This window comes from Ornithodoros turicata, chromosome 7 (genome assembly GCF_037126465.1).
Source record: "Ornithodoros turicata isolate Travis chromosome 7, ASM3712646v1, whole genome shotgun sequence".
Lineage (NCBI taxonomy): Eukaryota > Metazoa > Arthropoda > Arachnida > Ixodida > Argasidae > Ornithodoros > Ornithodoros turicata.
The window spans coordinates 37,002,863-37,020,515 of NC_088207.1; the positions used below are offsets into that span (position 1 = coordinate 37,002,863).

A 17,653-nucleotide genomic window follows, 5' to 3' on the forward strand; every position below is an offset into this window, starting at 1 on the left:
TGGCAAGGGGACTGGTGGAAAGAGAGAAACAGAGAGGGACACGAAAAGTAGTGCAGTAGGCTGGCTGCAGCAGGTAACTACAGCAGGTAGCCAATGCCAGGCCAGTAGTAGCCGCAAAGCAAATTCTAAAGAGAGTCTGGTCATTGGGAGGAGCCTAGTTTAAAGCGCGTCATTTGACGTCACATAACAGGCGTTGCAAGAGCCGGTGCCGCCATTTTGAAGCCGCGCTACCGCTTTGGTTTCACTCCGGACCGTCCCAAGCACGAGTCCCAAGTCGGCTTTCATGCCAGCCAAGTGGGTGGAGTTCAAGTGGATATCTAAGGTGTCTAAACTGAGCTTGTGTCATTTTGCGTCATTGCAGGAGCGCAGCGCACTACCATATTCCCGAAAAACACCTTTGTGTACATAACCCATGTTTCAAAAAACCAGTGATTTATTCAGAACCCCCCCCCCTAAACCCCCCCAAATCTGGAGGAGAACCCCTAAAGTTTGAGATTGCACAATGTTTCGTCAAAAGCATGTAAATACACCGTCTTGCAAAGCACCCCTCCCCAAGGACGAAATTCTGGGTAAACCACTAGTAGAAAAAACGTGCACACATGACAGTCCAGCTGGCAAGAACATCTGTGCTCATCCACACCGAATAAGAGCGGCAGAGAAGTCTTCGTCATGTCCACGATCTACTAGATTATAGCAACCGTGTCATAGGCACCCCTTCCCAGTGCCACATTTGGAGGCTAGCGGTGGCGCTACTCGTCAGCCCGGTTTTTGCTTCCTCAATTTCTACAATACTTTGTACTTCAGCGTACCTTCGTATTTTTATAAAGTGGGACTTGTCCCACGGGCGATAATTCTTTCTAAAGTTGATTATCATCATCATTCTATGGGTTTTCATAGGAGCTGCTCGTGTCGTCTGTCACGGTATTCGTACGTCTGCTTTTGTGCGTTCAAAATTCAAATTTCCATCGTCCAATCACGATGTAGATCTCGCGGGCCGATGTGTAGCACTCCTTGCGGATCGTGTGGACGGGCTCCTCATAGGGGTTGCCGATTATGACATGGTTGTTATAATCTAGTAGGTCGTGGTCATGTCAGAGAAGCCCTTGGGTGACGCTTTTATCACATAAATTACAAATATTAATCACCGTTGATAAAACGATAGCAACACACACATATTTTTCAAGGTACTATATTCCAAAAAGGAAGAAATAACCCTCGTTGATGAATTCACACCACCAATATTAGGCACTTGATGAAACTCGACAGAGCAATTTTCCCTAATCTTCCGATACACTTTGTCTTTTGTATGTTGCACCAAGCTCTTTCAGCTTGGGCATACATTCTGCGAGTTGCGCCACCACATCTTTCTTCTCCTCGGATTCCTCATCCAAGGTGAACTGTTTTAAAACCAGCTCTGAAAAAGCACAGAGAGACCAAGTTGGAATTTTCGCTGTCATTCACTACCGTATGTCAGATGACTTACCCTGTGCTTGCTGTAGTAAGCAATGGATTTCCAAGGGTACGTGAGTTTTGAGGAAGGCCACAAGCTGTGGTACAAATTTTCCAGAAGCATGTATCATTCGCTGGGTTTGAGTCTGCAGGACAAGCAAAACGGCCAAGTGCAAGCATAGGGCAGGCTCTGATGCTTCTCCAAGCTGTGACAGAAGCGCTGTCCGATGGCCCTGTAGGACTTGCCTTTTTTACAAGCAAAAAAAGAAAGCAATGCAATCCATTCTTCAAATGAATCTCGATTTTTTATGTGTCTGGCATCACGCACCTTTCCTTCTTTTTGTCCGATCGAATGATCATATCACAAATGCCTGGGCCAAGTACTACGTTGACATCTGTCATGAAATCTTCTGTCGTCTAGAAGCAATAATGACACTGTAGTTAGGTGCTAAAAGTGTTTGTCGCATATAGCTACTATTTCTTGCATTTCCAATACATGTAGGCAATTATACACAATGTACAGTTCATGTATAGCTTAAGATAGACACTATCTAATCCAAGTGTCCAAGCACATGTACAAGCTGTAGGTACTTATCAGTGATTACCTTTGCAGACAAAGAGTTGTGAAGTTTCAATACTGGCCCCCTGATATCAGCAGGCAATTTCTGAATTAGCTTCTGCCTAGCCTGATGGGTGAAGAAAAAAGTAGGCACAAAATCATGAGTGGGAACTGTTGTATAGAACTGTTAGTTGACAACATAACAGTTCTGGATTTATCTGAAAATGTTCGGTTTTCTCAGGGTGATACTGCTTTGAAACCAGGTCATCTAAATAAACCGTTTGAAACTGTTCGCACGCTGTGTTGCTGCTTCCCTTTAAAGTCTCTCTCTCTCAAAGCTCAAGGTATTATCTTATCCAGGGCCGGTGTTTACTTTTTGCCTCCTGGGGGATAAGTGGGGAATTTGCATCCCCCCCCCCCATCCCCTGTGTTCTGGATTTTCGTTCTCCCTTCTGTCATCCTAAAACAGCTTCTTCGCCTTCTTGGTGCACCCCAGGTGGGATCAGGGGCGGCAATTGCCCCCCCCCCCCCCCCCCTTGTAGATGCCGCCGGCACTGATCTCATCAAATATGCCATACGTTATTTTTTTGTGTATGTTGTTTTAAACTGTAGAATGATATTTAGAATCCAGCTTTTGGATACCTCCGGAGCAAGTCCACATGATGGATCTTGCTCTCCACTAATGCCATGCTCTGCTACTAAGTAACCAAGAATGATGTTGACTATGTCTGTGCACAACGTCTTGAGCAAATACTTGGCAAGCTGGCTCTGTAAGTCCTCTGAAATGAAATGGAAAAAGTGTCAACAGTACTGTAGGCATCTTGTTCAGCGTTAATAAATTATTATACTTCATAATATACACACATTTTATTCTATTACTAGTCACGGGCTAGTTCCAGTGGCAAACATCACGAGTATGAAATGCTACACTGACCTGGAAGAACTTTGAGACCACGCTCAAACTGTTGCACGTTGGCAAGTAAACCAGTGAGCTTCTCCTGAAGGTCTGCATGTGTCTTGCGACGGGACGCTCCAGAAGACGCCGATGAGGACAGGAAGATAGATTTGGCCACTTCTTGGTACTTTCGGGTAAGGGGCCTGCATGGGGGTAAGACCATTCTTGCACTCAGCAGAAACTCGGGAAAAAAACAGGCACATGCAGGTGCAGGGCGTTTCAACAGAATACAAAATATAGAGGGAGAAATCAAAAGTGTACAAGTCGTGTTGGCTTTCTAAGTCTCCAAGCAAACTCTCAGGTGGGCTGAGTCTTTAAAGAAACGACAGAATGCCAAAACTGTGGGAGATTCTGCTCTGCAGCAGATGACACCTGGTTAAACTTCTAATCCTGCAGTCACGTTAGCAAAATAATTAGGAAAGTCAATCGCAGCTATTGTTTCTGTCGTGATCACATCCATCACCAAGTGTGTCAGTGGGGGCTACACTCACAGAGATTTGCCTTAAGTATTCCCGTGCATTAGTTTGCATTACTAATTAGCAGGCATACATTGGCAGCCTTTGAAGTCTCTTTGGTTGTCCCAGATAATGGCTTTGCAAAAATGTGAGCTAATTTAATTAAACGTAAAAATCCAAACAGATTTTATGACTCCTAGAAGTCCGAGCAATTGGTCAGTATTAAGTTAGTAGCTAAGCGAAGTATTAAGTGAGATATAGTAAACTATAAACAATCGACAGTCGTTGTTGTTGATTGTTCGAATAAAGCGTAATTCGAACTAAAGGGAGCTGCTCTGAATGAGGGCTTCATGCGTTGGCAGCTGCGTCAGAGACACGTCATGGCGTCCGAGCCGATGGGTAGTTGGGTGCGGCCGGGCAAACTGTTGCGCACTTTAATACGTTTGAGTTACTGGGCCTTTTCCCCTATTGAAATACACGTGGCTTTGCCGGGACCCGAGCATCAGTTCAAATTAAGGTATGCATTTCGAATTAACGGGATTGCACTGTGTACTCCATTCACCTGTGAATTTTTTCAGCAATGCTGAGGCTAAGCTCCTTTGGACAGTCCTTGAGAATTGACAGCTGCTCTAGCTGGTCCTGTACTTCGCACAGGGTCATGAACTCCAGTTCAGCCTGCCTCTTGGGTTTCGGTGCCGCTTCAGCAGCATCATCAGAATCAGATTCTTGGTCCCCTTTTCCACGACCACCGGGACGTTTTTTGCTTTTTGTCGACCTGGTTTTCGTCTCTCTGCCCTGTGTACCTCCGCCAGACTTCCCACCTAAGGTGAAGGGAACGCGATTGTAATGCTTTCAATATAGCTGCCTTCAAACCCACTTTGTCTTACCTGTGGCCTTCTTACGTCTTTCTTCCTTTTTATCGTGTTTCTGAACTTCCTCTTCTGGAGCGGGTGCAGCATGTTTGTGGGGTGCACTGGAAGCAGCTGTGGGCTCGAGGAAAACAACACCCTTCTGTGGGTCCTGTAAGTAACAAGTTATTACATGGCTTTTAAAGGCCAGCACTGATATTGATGTGTTCATGTCCTTGCACACTGCAATGAAAACGTACCTCAGAAAGGGATCAACAGTGAGGCTACATGTTAAACAAAGGTAATTGAGGCTACTCTGCAGAAGCTTCAAACACCAATAAAATTGGGAGTGTCAGATATCAAATCCTACTCATTTGCATTTGCTGTGAAAGAAACATATGCTATGCCTAAGCCACATACAGAGAGATAAGAGCAAAGATACCAAAGGAGCCTAAAAGGAGGCTTTCATAGCAGTGCCCTCATATATTATTTCTGAAACATTTTTTAACGTGCAAAAAAAAATATAAAGGTGCTTCGGTCTACAATAAAGTTTGCCAAAGTTCTTAAAATGTTCTGGAGCCAGTTCAGCCAAATCCAGTTTGATTCAAGCAACACAGCTTTATAATGTCACTCTCCCTAATGTACTGAAGTTTCTACAAGGCAGGTGCAAAAGACAGTGCTCACAGCAGAAAGCATGATTTTCCAAGAATCTGCTTTGAGTTTTCAAGTTTTGGGTAGCTAGTTATAATACTGGGAGTGATATGGATATGCATGAGGCAGCATCCAGCTGCCAAAAATTCAGTTGTGAGAAAAGCTATTTTAAATCAAAAAGTGGAAAATCCAGCAATGCAGTGAAGGTGGATTGAAGTAAAAACCTCAGGTTGGGAGAAGTATACAATAAACATGTATGTATAATATGTAATACACAACAAGATATGTAATACTACTGTAATATGTTATCAGTTCCAAATGTTGCCAGTCCCTGGCCTGAGGCATTTGCCTCAATCTTGTAAATCAAAGAATGTTTCGTCTCATCTACTACCATGCTTGTTTAAATTGTATCCTTTTATGAATGCAGATGCACAATTTTCGTATGACACTTTCACTAGGCAAGCTCTACTCAGGTAGAAGCAAACTAAATCTACAAATTTAGCAGTTGATGACGCTTGCTCATAAAGCTTCAATGATGAAACTGATGAAAGTGACACTGATAGTCGATATAATTCATGATTACTTACCAGTTCTGCCTTGGCTGTCATCAACGGATCAAAGGATCGCATGCAGGTGTCAATGAACGCGTCGCTAACCACAATGGTGTCCAGCAGAGCCTGAACGGATGCGCTTCCCTTAGAGCGAGACTTGAGCGCAACCTGAATGATGTTTGCTCCGTCCTCCGGTGTGCACACAGACGGAAGAAGCGGCTACAGCGAAAAATCCGAGAGATATATGAAGCATTTCAAAAGCGGATGCATAACCTACTTCCACGTATAGGAATAAAACATTACTAACACCGCTCACAGAGGGGGTCTGCATGTACTAGTATGTAATTAGACCCTTCCGTTTCGGGGGCTACATGTTTTTCTGTAAATCTGGGGGCTAAAATTTGGTTTTATTTTAGGAGGTGTAAAATGGGGTAAAACCTGGCAACATCAGGTAGAGGAGCGGATTTTTGGGTGAAAAAACAAAAATAGATAGAAATAAATAAAACATTTCTCACAATTTAAACTAACACAAGGAGCTATGCAGATGTGCTGACTGTGCGGTGCTTAGGCCCAGTTTCACCAATACTGGTTAACTCTAAACCAAGATCAAGGGTTCCTAAAACTTAAGTTAACACTCAAATCTTTTTTACGAACGTTAGTTGGTGACATGATGAATGCTTCACTGACAATAACTCCCTTTAGTGAAGCAAAGTTAAGCGTTAAATTCAAGTTAAGCGGTCGTTGATCACGGTTCAAATGTTAATCGGTGTTGGTTAAACCGGACTTCAGCGTTCTCCGGTGCCTGTATTGCTGGAATATGTATTTTGGGAAGTTTTCTTTTCAAGCAATGCCGCAGCCTGTCAAAGCCAGATTTCGACAGGAAATGAGACAACGATTTACAGACGACATAAATTATATCATTTCCACATGCAAATGCTTTTCACATAGGTAGATATGCTGCTCTGGACGCTGCTAAGCCTATTCGTCCACCCTCTAGCACATCAACAAAACTCGGCCGACTTTACGGTCAGAAAACTTAGTAGGGTACCATGGCTTTTCTATACTTCAGTTTAGGAGTCCCAAGAAAACCGCTAAAGCATTAAGACAAATTCAAACTTGAAGCTACCACTTTTCTAATTTTACTTTTGAACTCGTTAGTCAAACATTTAGAGCCTGTCCAATTTCTTGAATCAAGTTCAATTCAAGTTGAATCCAACAACTCAGGAAAAAGGTGCTGCAGGATTCGAACCTGGGCCTTCTGGGCTTATGTATTTGTGTACTCCATGTATGTAGCCTGCCTCGGCCAATTGCTCGTTGTCTACAGTTGGAATGTACGTCATTAACCTACATGCCTCCACCACATTTCTATATAAACAAATCATAAAAAGAACGGCCCCTGATTGTGGCTAACCCAATTGGCGAAATAAAGAAGTTCACATTTAAAGTAATACCATAACGTCAGTCCAAGACCCTGTTGCTGCAACTTCCTCCACGGCAGCTTCAACTTGTGCAAGTATTCCCTGCCCTACGCAAATGCTCTTCAAGAACACCAAGTTCTCGTCCTTGTATCGCCGTTTGATGTAGGTTTTAGCGTCAGCAATACCCAGACGACTGACAGCATCAAATTCTGAAATAAGATTTTGTAGCCCCGCATCAGACACTGCACAAGGCTTTCACACATTGTTAGATGTTCTACAACAGACCTGGATTGCACAAAGAATAAACTTGAAGGGCTTCAACTGTCAAAACCAGAGACATGTGATAACTTGCCTAGGTATCCATTCTGCTGATAGCAGGAATCCACCCAGCTGTTCTGTGACCGAGAATAGATATCGGGGATGTACGACGTGCGCTCCGACCGACCGCCCACCAGAGTCCCGGCAAGCCGGCCGTTCTTGATCATATCGTCTACAATGCCTGTCAAACAAAACATGCCTCCTATATCTGCCATGTGAACACTTTTCAAGGGGACAGGACTCCATGTAGAGCAAGGCACCCACTTTCTCCTCATGTGTTTACACACATTACAACATAAAATCACATGCAGGTTGACACTTTCCTGACAGCGGGAACAAAAGTACGAATCACGTTTGGCTCACCATAAAGCAACTTTTCCGGAAACTGATAAGCGCTTATTAAAGTTGACAACTGAATAGGCCTGAAACATGTAAAAAGTTAACAAGAAATCAGTAAACTGCTTGTTGCCATATCGCAAGATCATGAAGGTATCATTCACACAAGAAATATGTGCATTATGGTCTTAGCCAACGGATGTCAGTGATGGCATTTGGGAATCAGCCTTTCGATATTGGTGGAACAGTTGAATCCGCTACATGACCTAGTGTTTGCTACCTTGTGACAGCAGACAGCGCTCCACGAATATGGTATGTGTGCTTAGTGACGTAGGTATCTGTGAATATGTGCTGCTTATCAGTTGGATCACAGTGACCCTTGATGATGGAACCCAATCTTGAGTAAACTACCTGTAAGCAAGATTTGTGCCTTATGTAGATATTTAGTCATTCAACAGCCATGGAGGAATAAAAGCACTTACGCTTTCTAAGAACTCCGGAGGTAAGTCGTAGAGTTTTGTAATGTCCCCAAATGTTAGGTGCCCCTCCTGTTGAAGTCTGTCATTGATTTCTTCGGATAGTGAGTCCAAATACGACCTGAAGTGCATTTTCAAACAGAGATTTCATGTGTCTGCTCTACGCATGCGAGTCCACAAACACTGCATAGCTCCAATCCTGGCAACACTGCTAGGTGGGTCCACATTTGACAAAAAAAATTGTAGTGTCGTCTGCAACCAGCCTATTACTTTAAGGATGCACCTGTATTGACTGTATTTCCATATGACACTGCCGCAGTCATACAGTATGCAGGGTTGTAACATTTAAGGTGATGTAATTTTAAAGACATAAGACATTGTATTTACATCAAAGACATGGTGCACACTGTCAAAATGAAATGTGTTCTACCGAGACATTCTCACCTGCTGATCAACTGGCCCAAGACAATCTGCAAACTGTGATCGGTGCGAATAAGATCATTGCACCTTCCCTGAACGTGGAAGAGGTCCACATTTAGAGTATGAGCAAGGTCAACTAAGTTAATTCGTCCTGTAAAAAAGCACATGCACAACCTGACATTAATACGGTGCTGGTTTATATTAGTTACACATTCTGCAAAGACTGTGCAATACTGCGAACTAAACCCGAGACAAGGGGTGTGCAATACCTCCTGCAACTGTAAGCTCGTCGAGAATCTCTTTCTGCAGATGCTTTGGGGTGATGTACTCCTTCCCGTCATTTGTAAAGATGACATCGATAAGTTTCAGCTCGATCAATTTCTTCACGATTTCAATGCAATTTCTTTCTGAAAGTCTGCGAATAAATGTGCAAATTAGAGTAATTTGAAAGCTCATCCACGGTTAGCTCACAACTCCATATGCTAGAACCAAGGATCTCGCCCCCACAGCATAATACCATGTTAAAGTAGAAAGCGCCGTAACCTTTCTGTGCCACATTTTCGAACGCCAAATCTACCCAAGCATAAAACTACAGCAAAAACTTCAGTTACGATTTCTGTACTCCGAGGCGCTCTTATCAGTGGTGCTCATTTTAGGTACTGTATCGAAATGGTTCACGAAACTGAGACTTCCCGTTAGATCTATATGAGACAATGTTTCATGCAAATGTTCAGACCTCTGGACAGATGTACTGAGCTGTGCTCGCTGGAAGTCTGCTGCCAGTCGCTTAACTTCTTCCCAGTCAGCAGCCATGTTGGCAGTCGTGGTGGTGTGATATTTGATTCGGTTTCCCTTTCCCGAGATATAGAAGCAAAATCTTAAATACCTAGAGAGTAACTATGGTTTGTAGTAATTCTAAAAATATGCCTTCATAACCTATTAACAGTACATTTGGCTTTATTTTCATTTTAGCAGTGCGTAAAAATCTCGCTGCGGCTTTTATACGGGTACATTCACTGCAAAAGTGCGTAAAAAAATTACGAAAAGCAATTAATGTCGTATTTGAAGAAACAACGGCTAGGCATATACAATTACTGCAACAATATGATCACAAAAGTGTCTAATTTATTCACTTTTTGCGAGGTCAAACTCACTCGGTCGTGTTTCACTCGCTAACATTGTACGGGGTACATACTGAGTGTCCCGTGTCTCACCTAACGTGTTATAAATTTCAAAATGAAAATCTTCTCAACCTATTAAAAGACAATGCCACGACAGTTGGAATTACCCCCTTACTTGGGAGAAACTTGGGGCCAACGAGGTCGCATCCCGGGCAATAGGGGAGAGAGGGAAGCTGCGCAGATAGCTGACCTACTTGCACAGAGCATTGCACTGACAACACCTAACAAAAGTGCGAAACCCTCCGTTTCGAGGCACACAAATTGTCTCATGTTCCCTTCTCACTGTTGTTTAAGACAATTTTGTGTTAGAACCATGCTGCCGTTGTCAGCACATCCATGAAAAAGGAAAAGTGAAAGGTCGCCTCCATGACCTCCTCGCATCGCTTGTTTCGCAGATCTGGGCGCGGACGATAACTTGCGCGCCTCGAAACGAAGGGCTTCGCAATCAAACTTACCGTATTTTGCAATGGAGTGGGGTAAATCCGACAAGTGCTTTCTGTTTCTGGCAAATAAAAAAAATAAATAAATAAACCAAAACACAAGGCCGGTTTTGCAAATTTCTGAGTTCAATCCAGAAAATTCAATTTCTGGCGACTTAAAATTAATAAAAGTGCTCGGAAATCCTGGCAAAAGCTTCCGTGAGATAAATAACGTTGACGACCTCAGACAAGTAGGATAGGTTTCTTCGGTGAAACACCCTCAACGACTGACACAGCGTGAAAATTGGGGACTTAGAAGTGTACGGCACAAACACTTTCTAGCAACCGGGTTTATTTCCACAGACACATTCCTTTTTCTGGAACTACAATTGCATCCCTGCCTCAAATTTTCGCACTATGTCAGTCTTGATTCTACCAAACTAGCTCGAGTTGGATGACTTTTTTTGAAACACCATTCAGCACGGTGTACTTGTCTCCGCTGGCTGGTGGGACTCCGGTAGATCCCGCTTTGGCTACCCTTCCAGGGCCCTGCTGCTGAGGGACGTTACAAGACAGATCAGAAAAAAAAAAGAGGTGCACAATCTTTCAAGCGTGCTTTCATATTTTTCTCAACTATACGTTCAACAGTGACATTGTACGGAGAAGTGGAAGGCAGCGAGGCGCTTTGAAAACGATGATAAAATCTCTACTGTCTCTGTCTCTCTGTCCTTCTAGCTCACCGTACTCTTTTGCGTTGTGGCAGGGAGCAAAAGCACGCCCGAAGTTATCGCGGAAGAAGGCCAAGAGTAACGACGCCGGAAGAAACGATGCAAGATTTGCTAGAAAACGCGAAGGATGGAGAGAGTGGGTCAAATCAAAGCGATGCTGCTAGCAGACGACACAAGCCAGACGAGCAGCCTAGAATATTCTTACGGGGCGCGGAGAGCGGACAAAATCTAAAGCCTCCCCTTCGGATGGACGAACGGAAGCGGACCCGACGGATTCCAAAACCCGGAGAGCTCCGAAACATCACAGAGGCAGCCCCGACTCCAGTCTGGACCGTTCCTGACGATCCTGACCCAGCCTGTGGTATCCTAAGATACCTGCCCTGACTCAAAAGGGAATAGGCAACGAGGCGCAGGGCATACGCGAACAGACGTGACGTAGAGCTCTGATGGTACGTGTACGTGTACTCAAGTGACTCTGACGTAGCTCTTTTCGCGCTCGCGTCATCGCCGGCATGTCGCCCAATAAAGTTGCACGCGCGCACATCCGTTTATCGGCCGCTGGCTCAGCAGCTGCAGCAGACGGTCGCATTTTAGTGCAGAAGAACCGAAACCTCCGGCATGGCCCCCTATACACAGGTGTTATTTTGACATTCCAACAATGAAACAAAGCGCGCAGAAGATGAACTTTTTTTACGCTGTAACATGTACCCAATTTACGAAATCTACTAAATCTACTGCGAGTGATACATTTTTTAGGGCTTTTGCGGCGAAGAGCTAAGGACGGGAGGTGGTCCATTTCCTTGCCGATAGACTACTGGCGCTACGCGCTAATATAGAATTTACACGCAGTTTCGTGATCCAGATACAAGGGCGGAGCTGTACCGCTGTAGCTCACCTACAGATGCACGCAGACAAATCGATCACGGCCACTGGCGTTATGTCGCACGAGTGTCGATCACGTGTGCAGGGTCGATATCAGCGCGGCATTGTTTGGAGATAGTACTTTAAAGAGAAGCTTACGACGGGTTCGGCTGAAAAGGGGAAGGAAATATGTCGCTTAAGGTAGGACGACTGAACTATCTCTTCATGGGAAGAAACACCTGCACAGTTGTCGCAACTTATCCTTGTCAGCCTTAGCGCCTTTGAGCAGGCGCTGGAATTCATTCCACACGACGGTCAGGAGGTAAGTTATTTTGCGTCGCTGTAAGAATAAATGGTAATCGCGAACGTAACTTACTTTTATCGTTAATTACATGTTCCGTGGGTGCCTATATAAACTACAAAATCGTGCCGGACCCAAAGAAAAACGAAAAAGGAAGACGGACGCTAGTCCACTGTGCGATATGCATCCCGCGAAAAATTGTGCGAACGTTGCGAACAGGCTGAAGAGTATTATACAGAAAGTTGTCCCGCACTCTTACAGACAGACTGTATCGTGTCCACAGTGTGTGACGTCCATATTCATACCACCAGACACGGATCTAGGGTAGTGGGTTAGGCGCCCGGAAGTCCTGACAACCCCCGCCCCATTTCCCGATTTACGACTTTACCAAGTGCTTCAATTAATCTTAGGCAGTGTATGCAGCATGCTAATCAAAATTGAATTAACCAAAAAGAAAAGAAAAAGTAAAAAGAAAAAAAACTAAAAAAAAAAAAGACCACTGTTCCTTTTCTGCATATTACCTTACTCGCACCATACTCGGTTTATGAATTAATTATTGGCTGCTTGGCAGGGACCTAAAAAGAAGCCGAAAAGCATCGTTATTGTACCTGATGTTACATTTTCTCTTTTGTCCTTCAACAGCAATCTTTTTAATATACTGGTTTTAACCCCTGCTTTCACTATAGCCTAAATGTGAAAGCATTCCCCGAAAATTGCACACTGTGTGGTGCTCAGTGATGTACTTCGTGACAAGGAAAGTGCCCGTACTCCAATGCAACCCAGCAACTACCTAACTCAACTAAGTCTGCCGGACGCCAGTGCCTCTACTGATGACGATGATGAAAACGATGAGGATGACTGCGACGGTTAGTTACTAGTACTTCTGTTTCTCGTCTCACTACATCTGCTGTTTGGAATGCAGGGTATGGAGAATATGTGTACGATGTTGCTGACAAACTACGAGTCATCAACGCACAGCTGTATGCGGACACTACGCCTGTGGAATCTCAACGTCCACGAAGGGTTCAGTTCCGTGAAGACCCGGTGGAGAAAATTGTCTGTTTCTCTCCTGTACTTGATAGTGCTGACTATTCTGAGGACGACCGTGTTTTGGAAACGTATCCCGACGATGAAGCCGACGGTCGAACACCCTTACACATACAGGAGCTTGTGGGTACTTCGGGCTTCGTGACAACTGCACGTGGTACTCCAGACAGTGCTTCTTTGGATTACACGATTGCAACTGACAATGGGAGCGGAATTGTGGAATGCGTTATCAACGAGAGGTTGCACGAGGAAAATTATGATACAGTCAAGCACGCTGGAGCCTCACATTTTTCCAATGGAGAGTACCCTCATGGTGAAGAGCAGGTAAAAAGTCCCGCGTCAGCAACAAATTCTCCTTTTGTTAGGGGTGTTACGTTGTATCGGATCTACTTGTAAAGACCACATGATTGTGGTTCATCTTTAAAATTAACAAGTCACACACATAAAAACTTTATATAAAGTACAAGTACACTCATTATTAAAATATTCAATAAATATTTTATTATATTATACTTTAATAACTTTTATGTTTTATTGTTTTACAAATATCAAAAAATTATTTTGAGAGCGTGTTGTGCTTTTTCCCTTTGTGTCCCTTGTGTTTCCCCCTTGTGTCCCTTTTTGCTCCCTGTCTCAGGTTTCCTTGTCTTGCAACATACCAGCTCGCCTACATCCTAGCAGTTTTGCCGTTGACACTCATTATTCTTTGAAGGGTTGCTGCAGTGACTATAGCACAAGCTCGGACTCTGAATCCGTGGAAGAGGACATTCCTTGCCATGACTCGGTAGCCCCTCCCGGCACCAGCAACAACTCCAATGGTCACGACGGAGACGAAGAAGAAATATCAGTCTCGCACGAGACACTATGCTCTTTTGAATCAGACACAACCAGTTCGAAAGAATCTCTGCAGCACAAAGGCCAAGTGCAGTACTCGACTAGCCGCCCCCCCACGCGTCAAGTGTCGTCTGCCGACAGTGCAGTCCGTCCGAAATCTACGGCGAAGAGGAAAGAGCTTCGCCCGAGAACTTCTACAGGAATACGTCCCACAGAGAATGCGCAGAGCAGCAAGAAGACGAGGCTGCCCAAGTATGGTGGAAACAGGAGGTCCGTGTACGGGTTGCCGAGTGAGATGAAGGAGGCAATGCAGAGGAAAAGAGTTGAAGAGCAAATGAGAAGCAAACAGAAAGAGATGGAACTGCAGAAGGAGCAAGAGGAGAGGAAACGAGAGGCCCAACTTGCTTTCCAGGCCTGGTTAGCAAGGAAGAAGTTCGAGAAAAAGAGGCCAAGAGGGGAGGCGGAAAAGGCGTTGGAGACGAAACATGAGGTAGCATACCAAAAACAGAACAAAATAAATAAATTTGGGGGGCTCTGTTTGTCGGAGAGGCTCGTGAGGTTTTGGGCATAGAATTTACTTAGGTGATTTTTAGCTTAATTACTCTTGGGTGCCATTGCAATTAGCTATTTTTTATGCAACTATGCTGTCATTCAGTTATACTGTCTCGCTCTCAGCAAAAATAGTACCATATTTACCCACATAATTAACATACGCTTTGAAAAAAATACATAGGGCCTTATAATTCCTACGTCACATAAAAATGTTGATTTATTCCGTGCAGCTACACCACATATTGCAAGAACAAGCTTTTGCATATAACCGGTTATGTTTGTTGATAAGAAAACCACACTGTTCACAGGTCGAGCAAGATGTAGCTCGAGAAGATTCACAAAGTGCCTTCAAGATGTGGTTAGAAAGAAAGCGAATTCAGAAACGCCAAGAAGAAATGACGAGGAAATTGAAAGACCTCGAGCTAGCCAATGCCACAGCCAAGGCTACCAGGGAAGACGCAGAGAGGGCATATTCAAGGTGACGCTGTTATGTGTGCAGTGTTTCTGTTCACATCTAGAACAAAAGTACACTTTAGACTGTTAAACTCTGTGTGTCGTCCTCTTTGCATCTAGCACTTGGTGCGCTTAAGCAAACGATAGGTAATTTGCAATGTATTTCTACAAAACTCTTCAGGTGCATATGCTGTAGCATTACAATTCCATAATTGCAAATGTATTTTTCAATATCGCCAATCTAGTTATATGACCTGTTCCTGAATAACTAGGTGCAGTACGGGGCTGTTCTTTACCATCTCTAATACAAATCTGTACTCTTTTCTGCAGCTAGTCCTGCTCATGAAATTAGCAAGTGTGACATATGTTTTCTTCCCGCAAACAGATAAACAACATACGTCTTGCATATCATGTTCCCTCAGACAAGGACTGTTTATGGTATTATGGTGGCAAGATCAGACTGTACATTCATCCAGGTTTTCATTTTCCTTCACCGAGATCCTGTGTATGTCGTGATTCAATGGCCTGTTGTGCTCCACTTTGTTATTTAGCAGGGGTTTTAGTTGTAGGACTTCTTTCTCATGATTGGCGAGCTTTTCCGATTCTTTCTCTAGGTTTCCGAGTTTTGTGTCACGATTTTTAACACCAAGCGGCGCTTGATCGTATTATGTGGACAGTAAATCAACAGCACTTGGAATCTTGTGTACAGTATCTTGGTACGGCTTTATAGGCAGTAGAACTGTCAGTTTATGATTTCTATGTTCTAGTACATTTGTTGAAACAGCTATATTCGCCTCTGTGAGATGCTTCTATAGTTTTGTTACTGCATCAAGCACCTTGTCGGGAGGTACAGCATTTCTCTTACCTTAGAATTCCTCACTATAAAATGCTGTATCGCGAATTCCTCAGCATTGGTATCCTACATGATAGCCCATTTGGCATGCAGAACCTGTAAGAAAACTACCACCACCTGGTAAAACTTCACAGCACTTGTATACAGACATCAAGTATCTTGCCATCTTGGCAGTCAGCAGCAGTGCTAATAAGCAAGCATTGATGGTCCTACCTGAAGTGATATAGTAAGTGAGTAGAGGTTAACTACAGCCAGGAATACAGCTGCGGACTGCCAGTGTCTTCCAGGTGGCAAAGGATATTAACTTGTCATCAACAGATCTGGTTGAAGTATTTGGGAGCGATCCATGCGGAACTTGTGTAGCTGCGATTCACACTGTGATGGAGTTTCTGGGGCTCATTGTGGCGATACGTTCTCCGTCAGTGCGTTCTCGAGAGCTTTTGTTTTTCCTGAAGAGAGATAACGGAGCAGAGGTTAAGCACAGTAGGAATGCAGCTGGTGGCTTCAGCGGAGAAAAATTCACTTACAAAGCTTATTTTTGGATGACTGTAGTGAGATGGTCGAACAGACGTAGTGCTTACACACTGCATCTCTCATTTTTTTTCCCCTACAGATGGTTAAAGAAGAAAGAACAAGAAGAGAGAGAGAAAAAGAGTAGCCGTCCATTCCAGCCCGCACTGCAGAGATACAGTGGGCTCTCACCTCAATCGCTCCGTGCTCTGGAATTATACCTCCAAAGTGAAGAATTTATGAGATACCCCGAAATCATCCTCTGAAGGAGCGTGGCCCTGTCACAGAAATAAATATTCTTGCTGACACTTGGCACGCCTTGGCTGAGTTTCACACTGATGGAAGTCGACTCCGCACTGGTTCGAACATCGTTTCATCAATCCGCTGCCGTTCTCCACTGGAGAATGTATATGCTTGACTGTCAACATCAGGTTCACCGAGGGAAAGTCCGAAACCCCGTGGGTGTTGCAGGGGCACAGGCAATTCCGGATGTCCTGGTGAAGTTTCGGGCTTCCGGTGTTCTGACAGGGATGAGACCCATGGTACAACCACAAAGGACGTGCATTGCAAAATTGAAGTCCGGCAAAATATTCCTTATATGTCTCCCCTAGCGAATTCGCAAATTGTTAGGACCGCAAAATTTTCCATTTTTTTGCAGTATTTATGCGTAACTATATGATTTACAGCTCCATCTACGTCCACTCTAATGCGGTAGAACTGCTTCAGAGTCCTTTCATAACAACGAATTAGATGAAGAATACAAATGTCATCATCTAATGAACCTAACAGTTTGAAAAATAGAAATCATATTGATCAGACAAACGTTCAAGTAGAAGAAATGTTATTTTGACATGCGTGGACGAAACGGACAGAAATGCCTGCGACTCTGACGAACACTGGATGGTCCACCACTGTTTTGTTGTAACCACTGCGGAGGAACTATCAACAGTCATTTTCCTACTCGTTTTTGTTTTTATTTCAACCCCTGCAGTTTTAACATACAACACAACAGCCACACCCCTGCATCACTCACAGCAGTGACATTGTAAAGAGCAGATCAGCTTGGTCACTCACACGCTATGTACATGGACATTAAATAATTGCTAGTGCAAATGTACAGGAAGTGTTACGAAAGGTCTCCCAAGGTATCCCACTATCAAATGTAAGTGCAAGTATATTCCACAGCTCCCATTTGCAGAAATCGACAGACTGTTCACTCGATGTTCAGCGAGTGCATCGGTGCTTTCTGTTCCACACTGCATGACGTTTGGAACACCATCGTATTGGGTGTCCGAGCAATGCAAAGACGAATGCCAATTTGGAACACAAAAATGCTATCAAATATGAACGCAAATTTCGTTTCTGTTTTCAAAGATCATTGCAGAAAGACTAAATTTCCGGAGGATCTCAGCTTTGGTTCTACACGAGCCACAGCACACAACTCAAAATTATGTATTTGATCTAAACATCTGCATCGG

The 17,653-nt window shown here is 43.9% G+C and overlaps 2 protein-coding genes across 3 annotated transcripts; one reads left to right on the forward strand and one right to left on the reverse strand.

Moving 5' to 3' along the window:
• Nucleotides 1-1,173: 1,173 nt before the first annotated feature.
• On the reverse strand, nucleotides 1,174-9,281 carry LOC135400968 (E3 UFM1-protein ligase 1-like). The gene is made up of 17 exons (XM_064633023.1): nucleotides 9,173-9,281; nucleotides 8,706-8,851; nucleotides 8,461-8,587; nucleotides 8,023-8,137; nucleotides 7,821-7,951; nucleotides 7,568-7,626; nucleotides 7,239-7,385; nucleotides 6,920-7,095; nucleotides 5,505-5,687; nucleotides 4,306-4,438; nucleotides 3,981-4,239; nucleotides 2,943-3,106; nucleotides 2,651-2,787; nucleotides 2,055-2,135; nucleotides 1,778-1,866; nucleotides 1,484-1,695; nucleotides 1,174-1,414 (listed from the first exon to the last, which is right to left on the reverse strand). The coding sequence occupies exons 1-17, from the start codon at nucleotides 9,247-9,249 to the stop codon at nucleotides 1,278-1,280; spliced, it is 2,373 nt and encodes a 790-aa protein (XP_064489093.1). The 5' UTR covers nucleotides 9,250-9,281; the 3' UTR covers nucleotides 1,174-1,277.
• Nucleotides 9,282-11,469: 2,188 nt separating this feature from the next.
• Nucleotides 11,470-16,483, forward strand: LOC135400969 (uncharacterized). 2 transcript variants are annotated; one of them, XM_064633024.1, is made up of 6 exons: nucleotides 11,470-11,947; nucleotides 12,613-12,792; nucleotides 12,849-13,297; nucleotides 13,686-14,297; nucleotides 14,668-14,837; nucleotides 16,279-16,483. In XM_064633024.1, the coding sequence occupies exons 2-6, from the start codon at nucleotides 12,699-12,701 to the stop codon at nucleotides 16,439-16,441; spliced, it is 1,488 nt and encodes a 495-aa protein (XP_064489094.1). In that variant the 5' UTR covers nucleotides 11,470-11,947; nucleotides 12,613-12,698; the 3' UTR covers nucleotides 16,442-16,483. The 2 variants fall into 2 exon arrangements, with proteins under 2 accessions (XP_064489094.1, XP_064489095.1); XM_064633025.1 differs by lacking the exon at nucleotides 11,470-11,947 and having other exon boundaries at nucleotides 11,959-12,792.
• The last annotated feature ends 1,170 nt before the right edge of the window (nucleotides 16,484-17,653 follow it).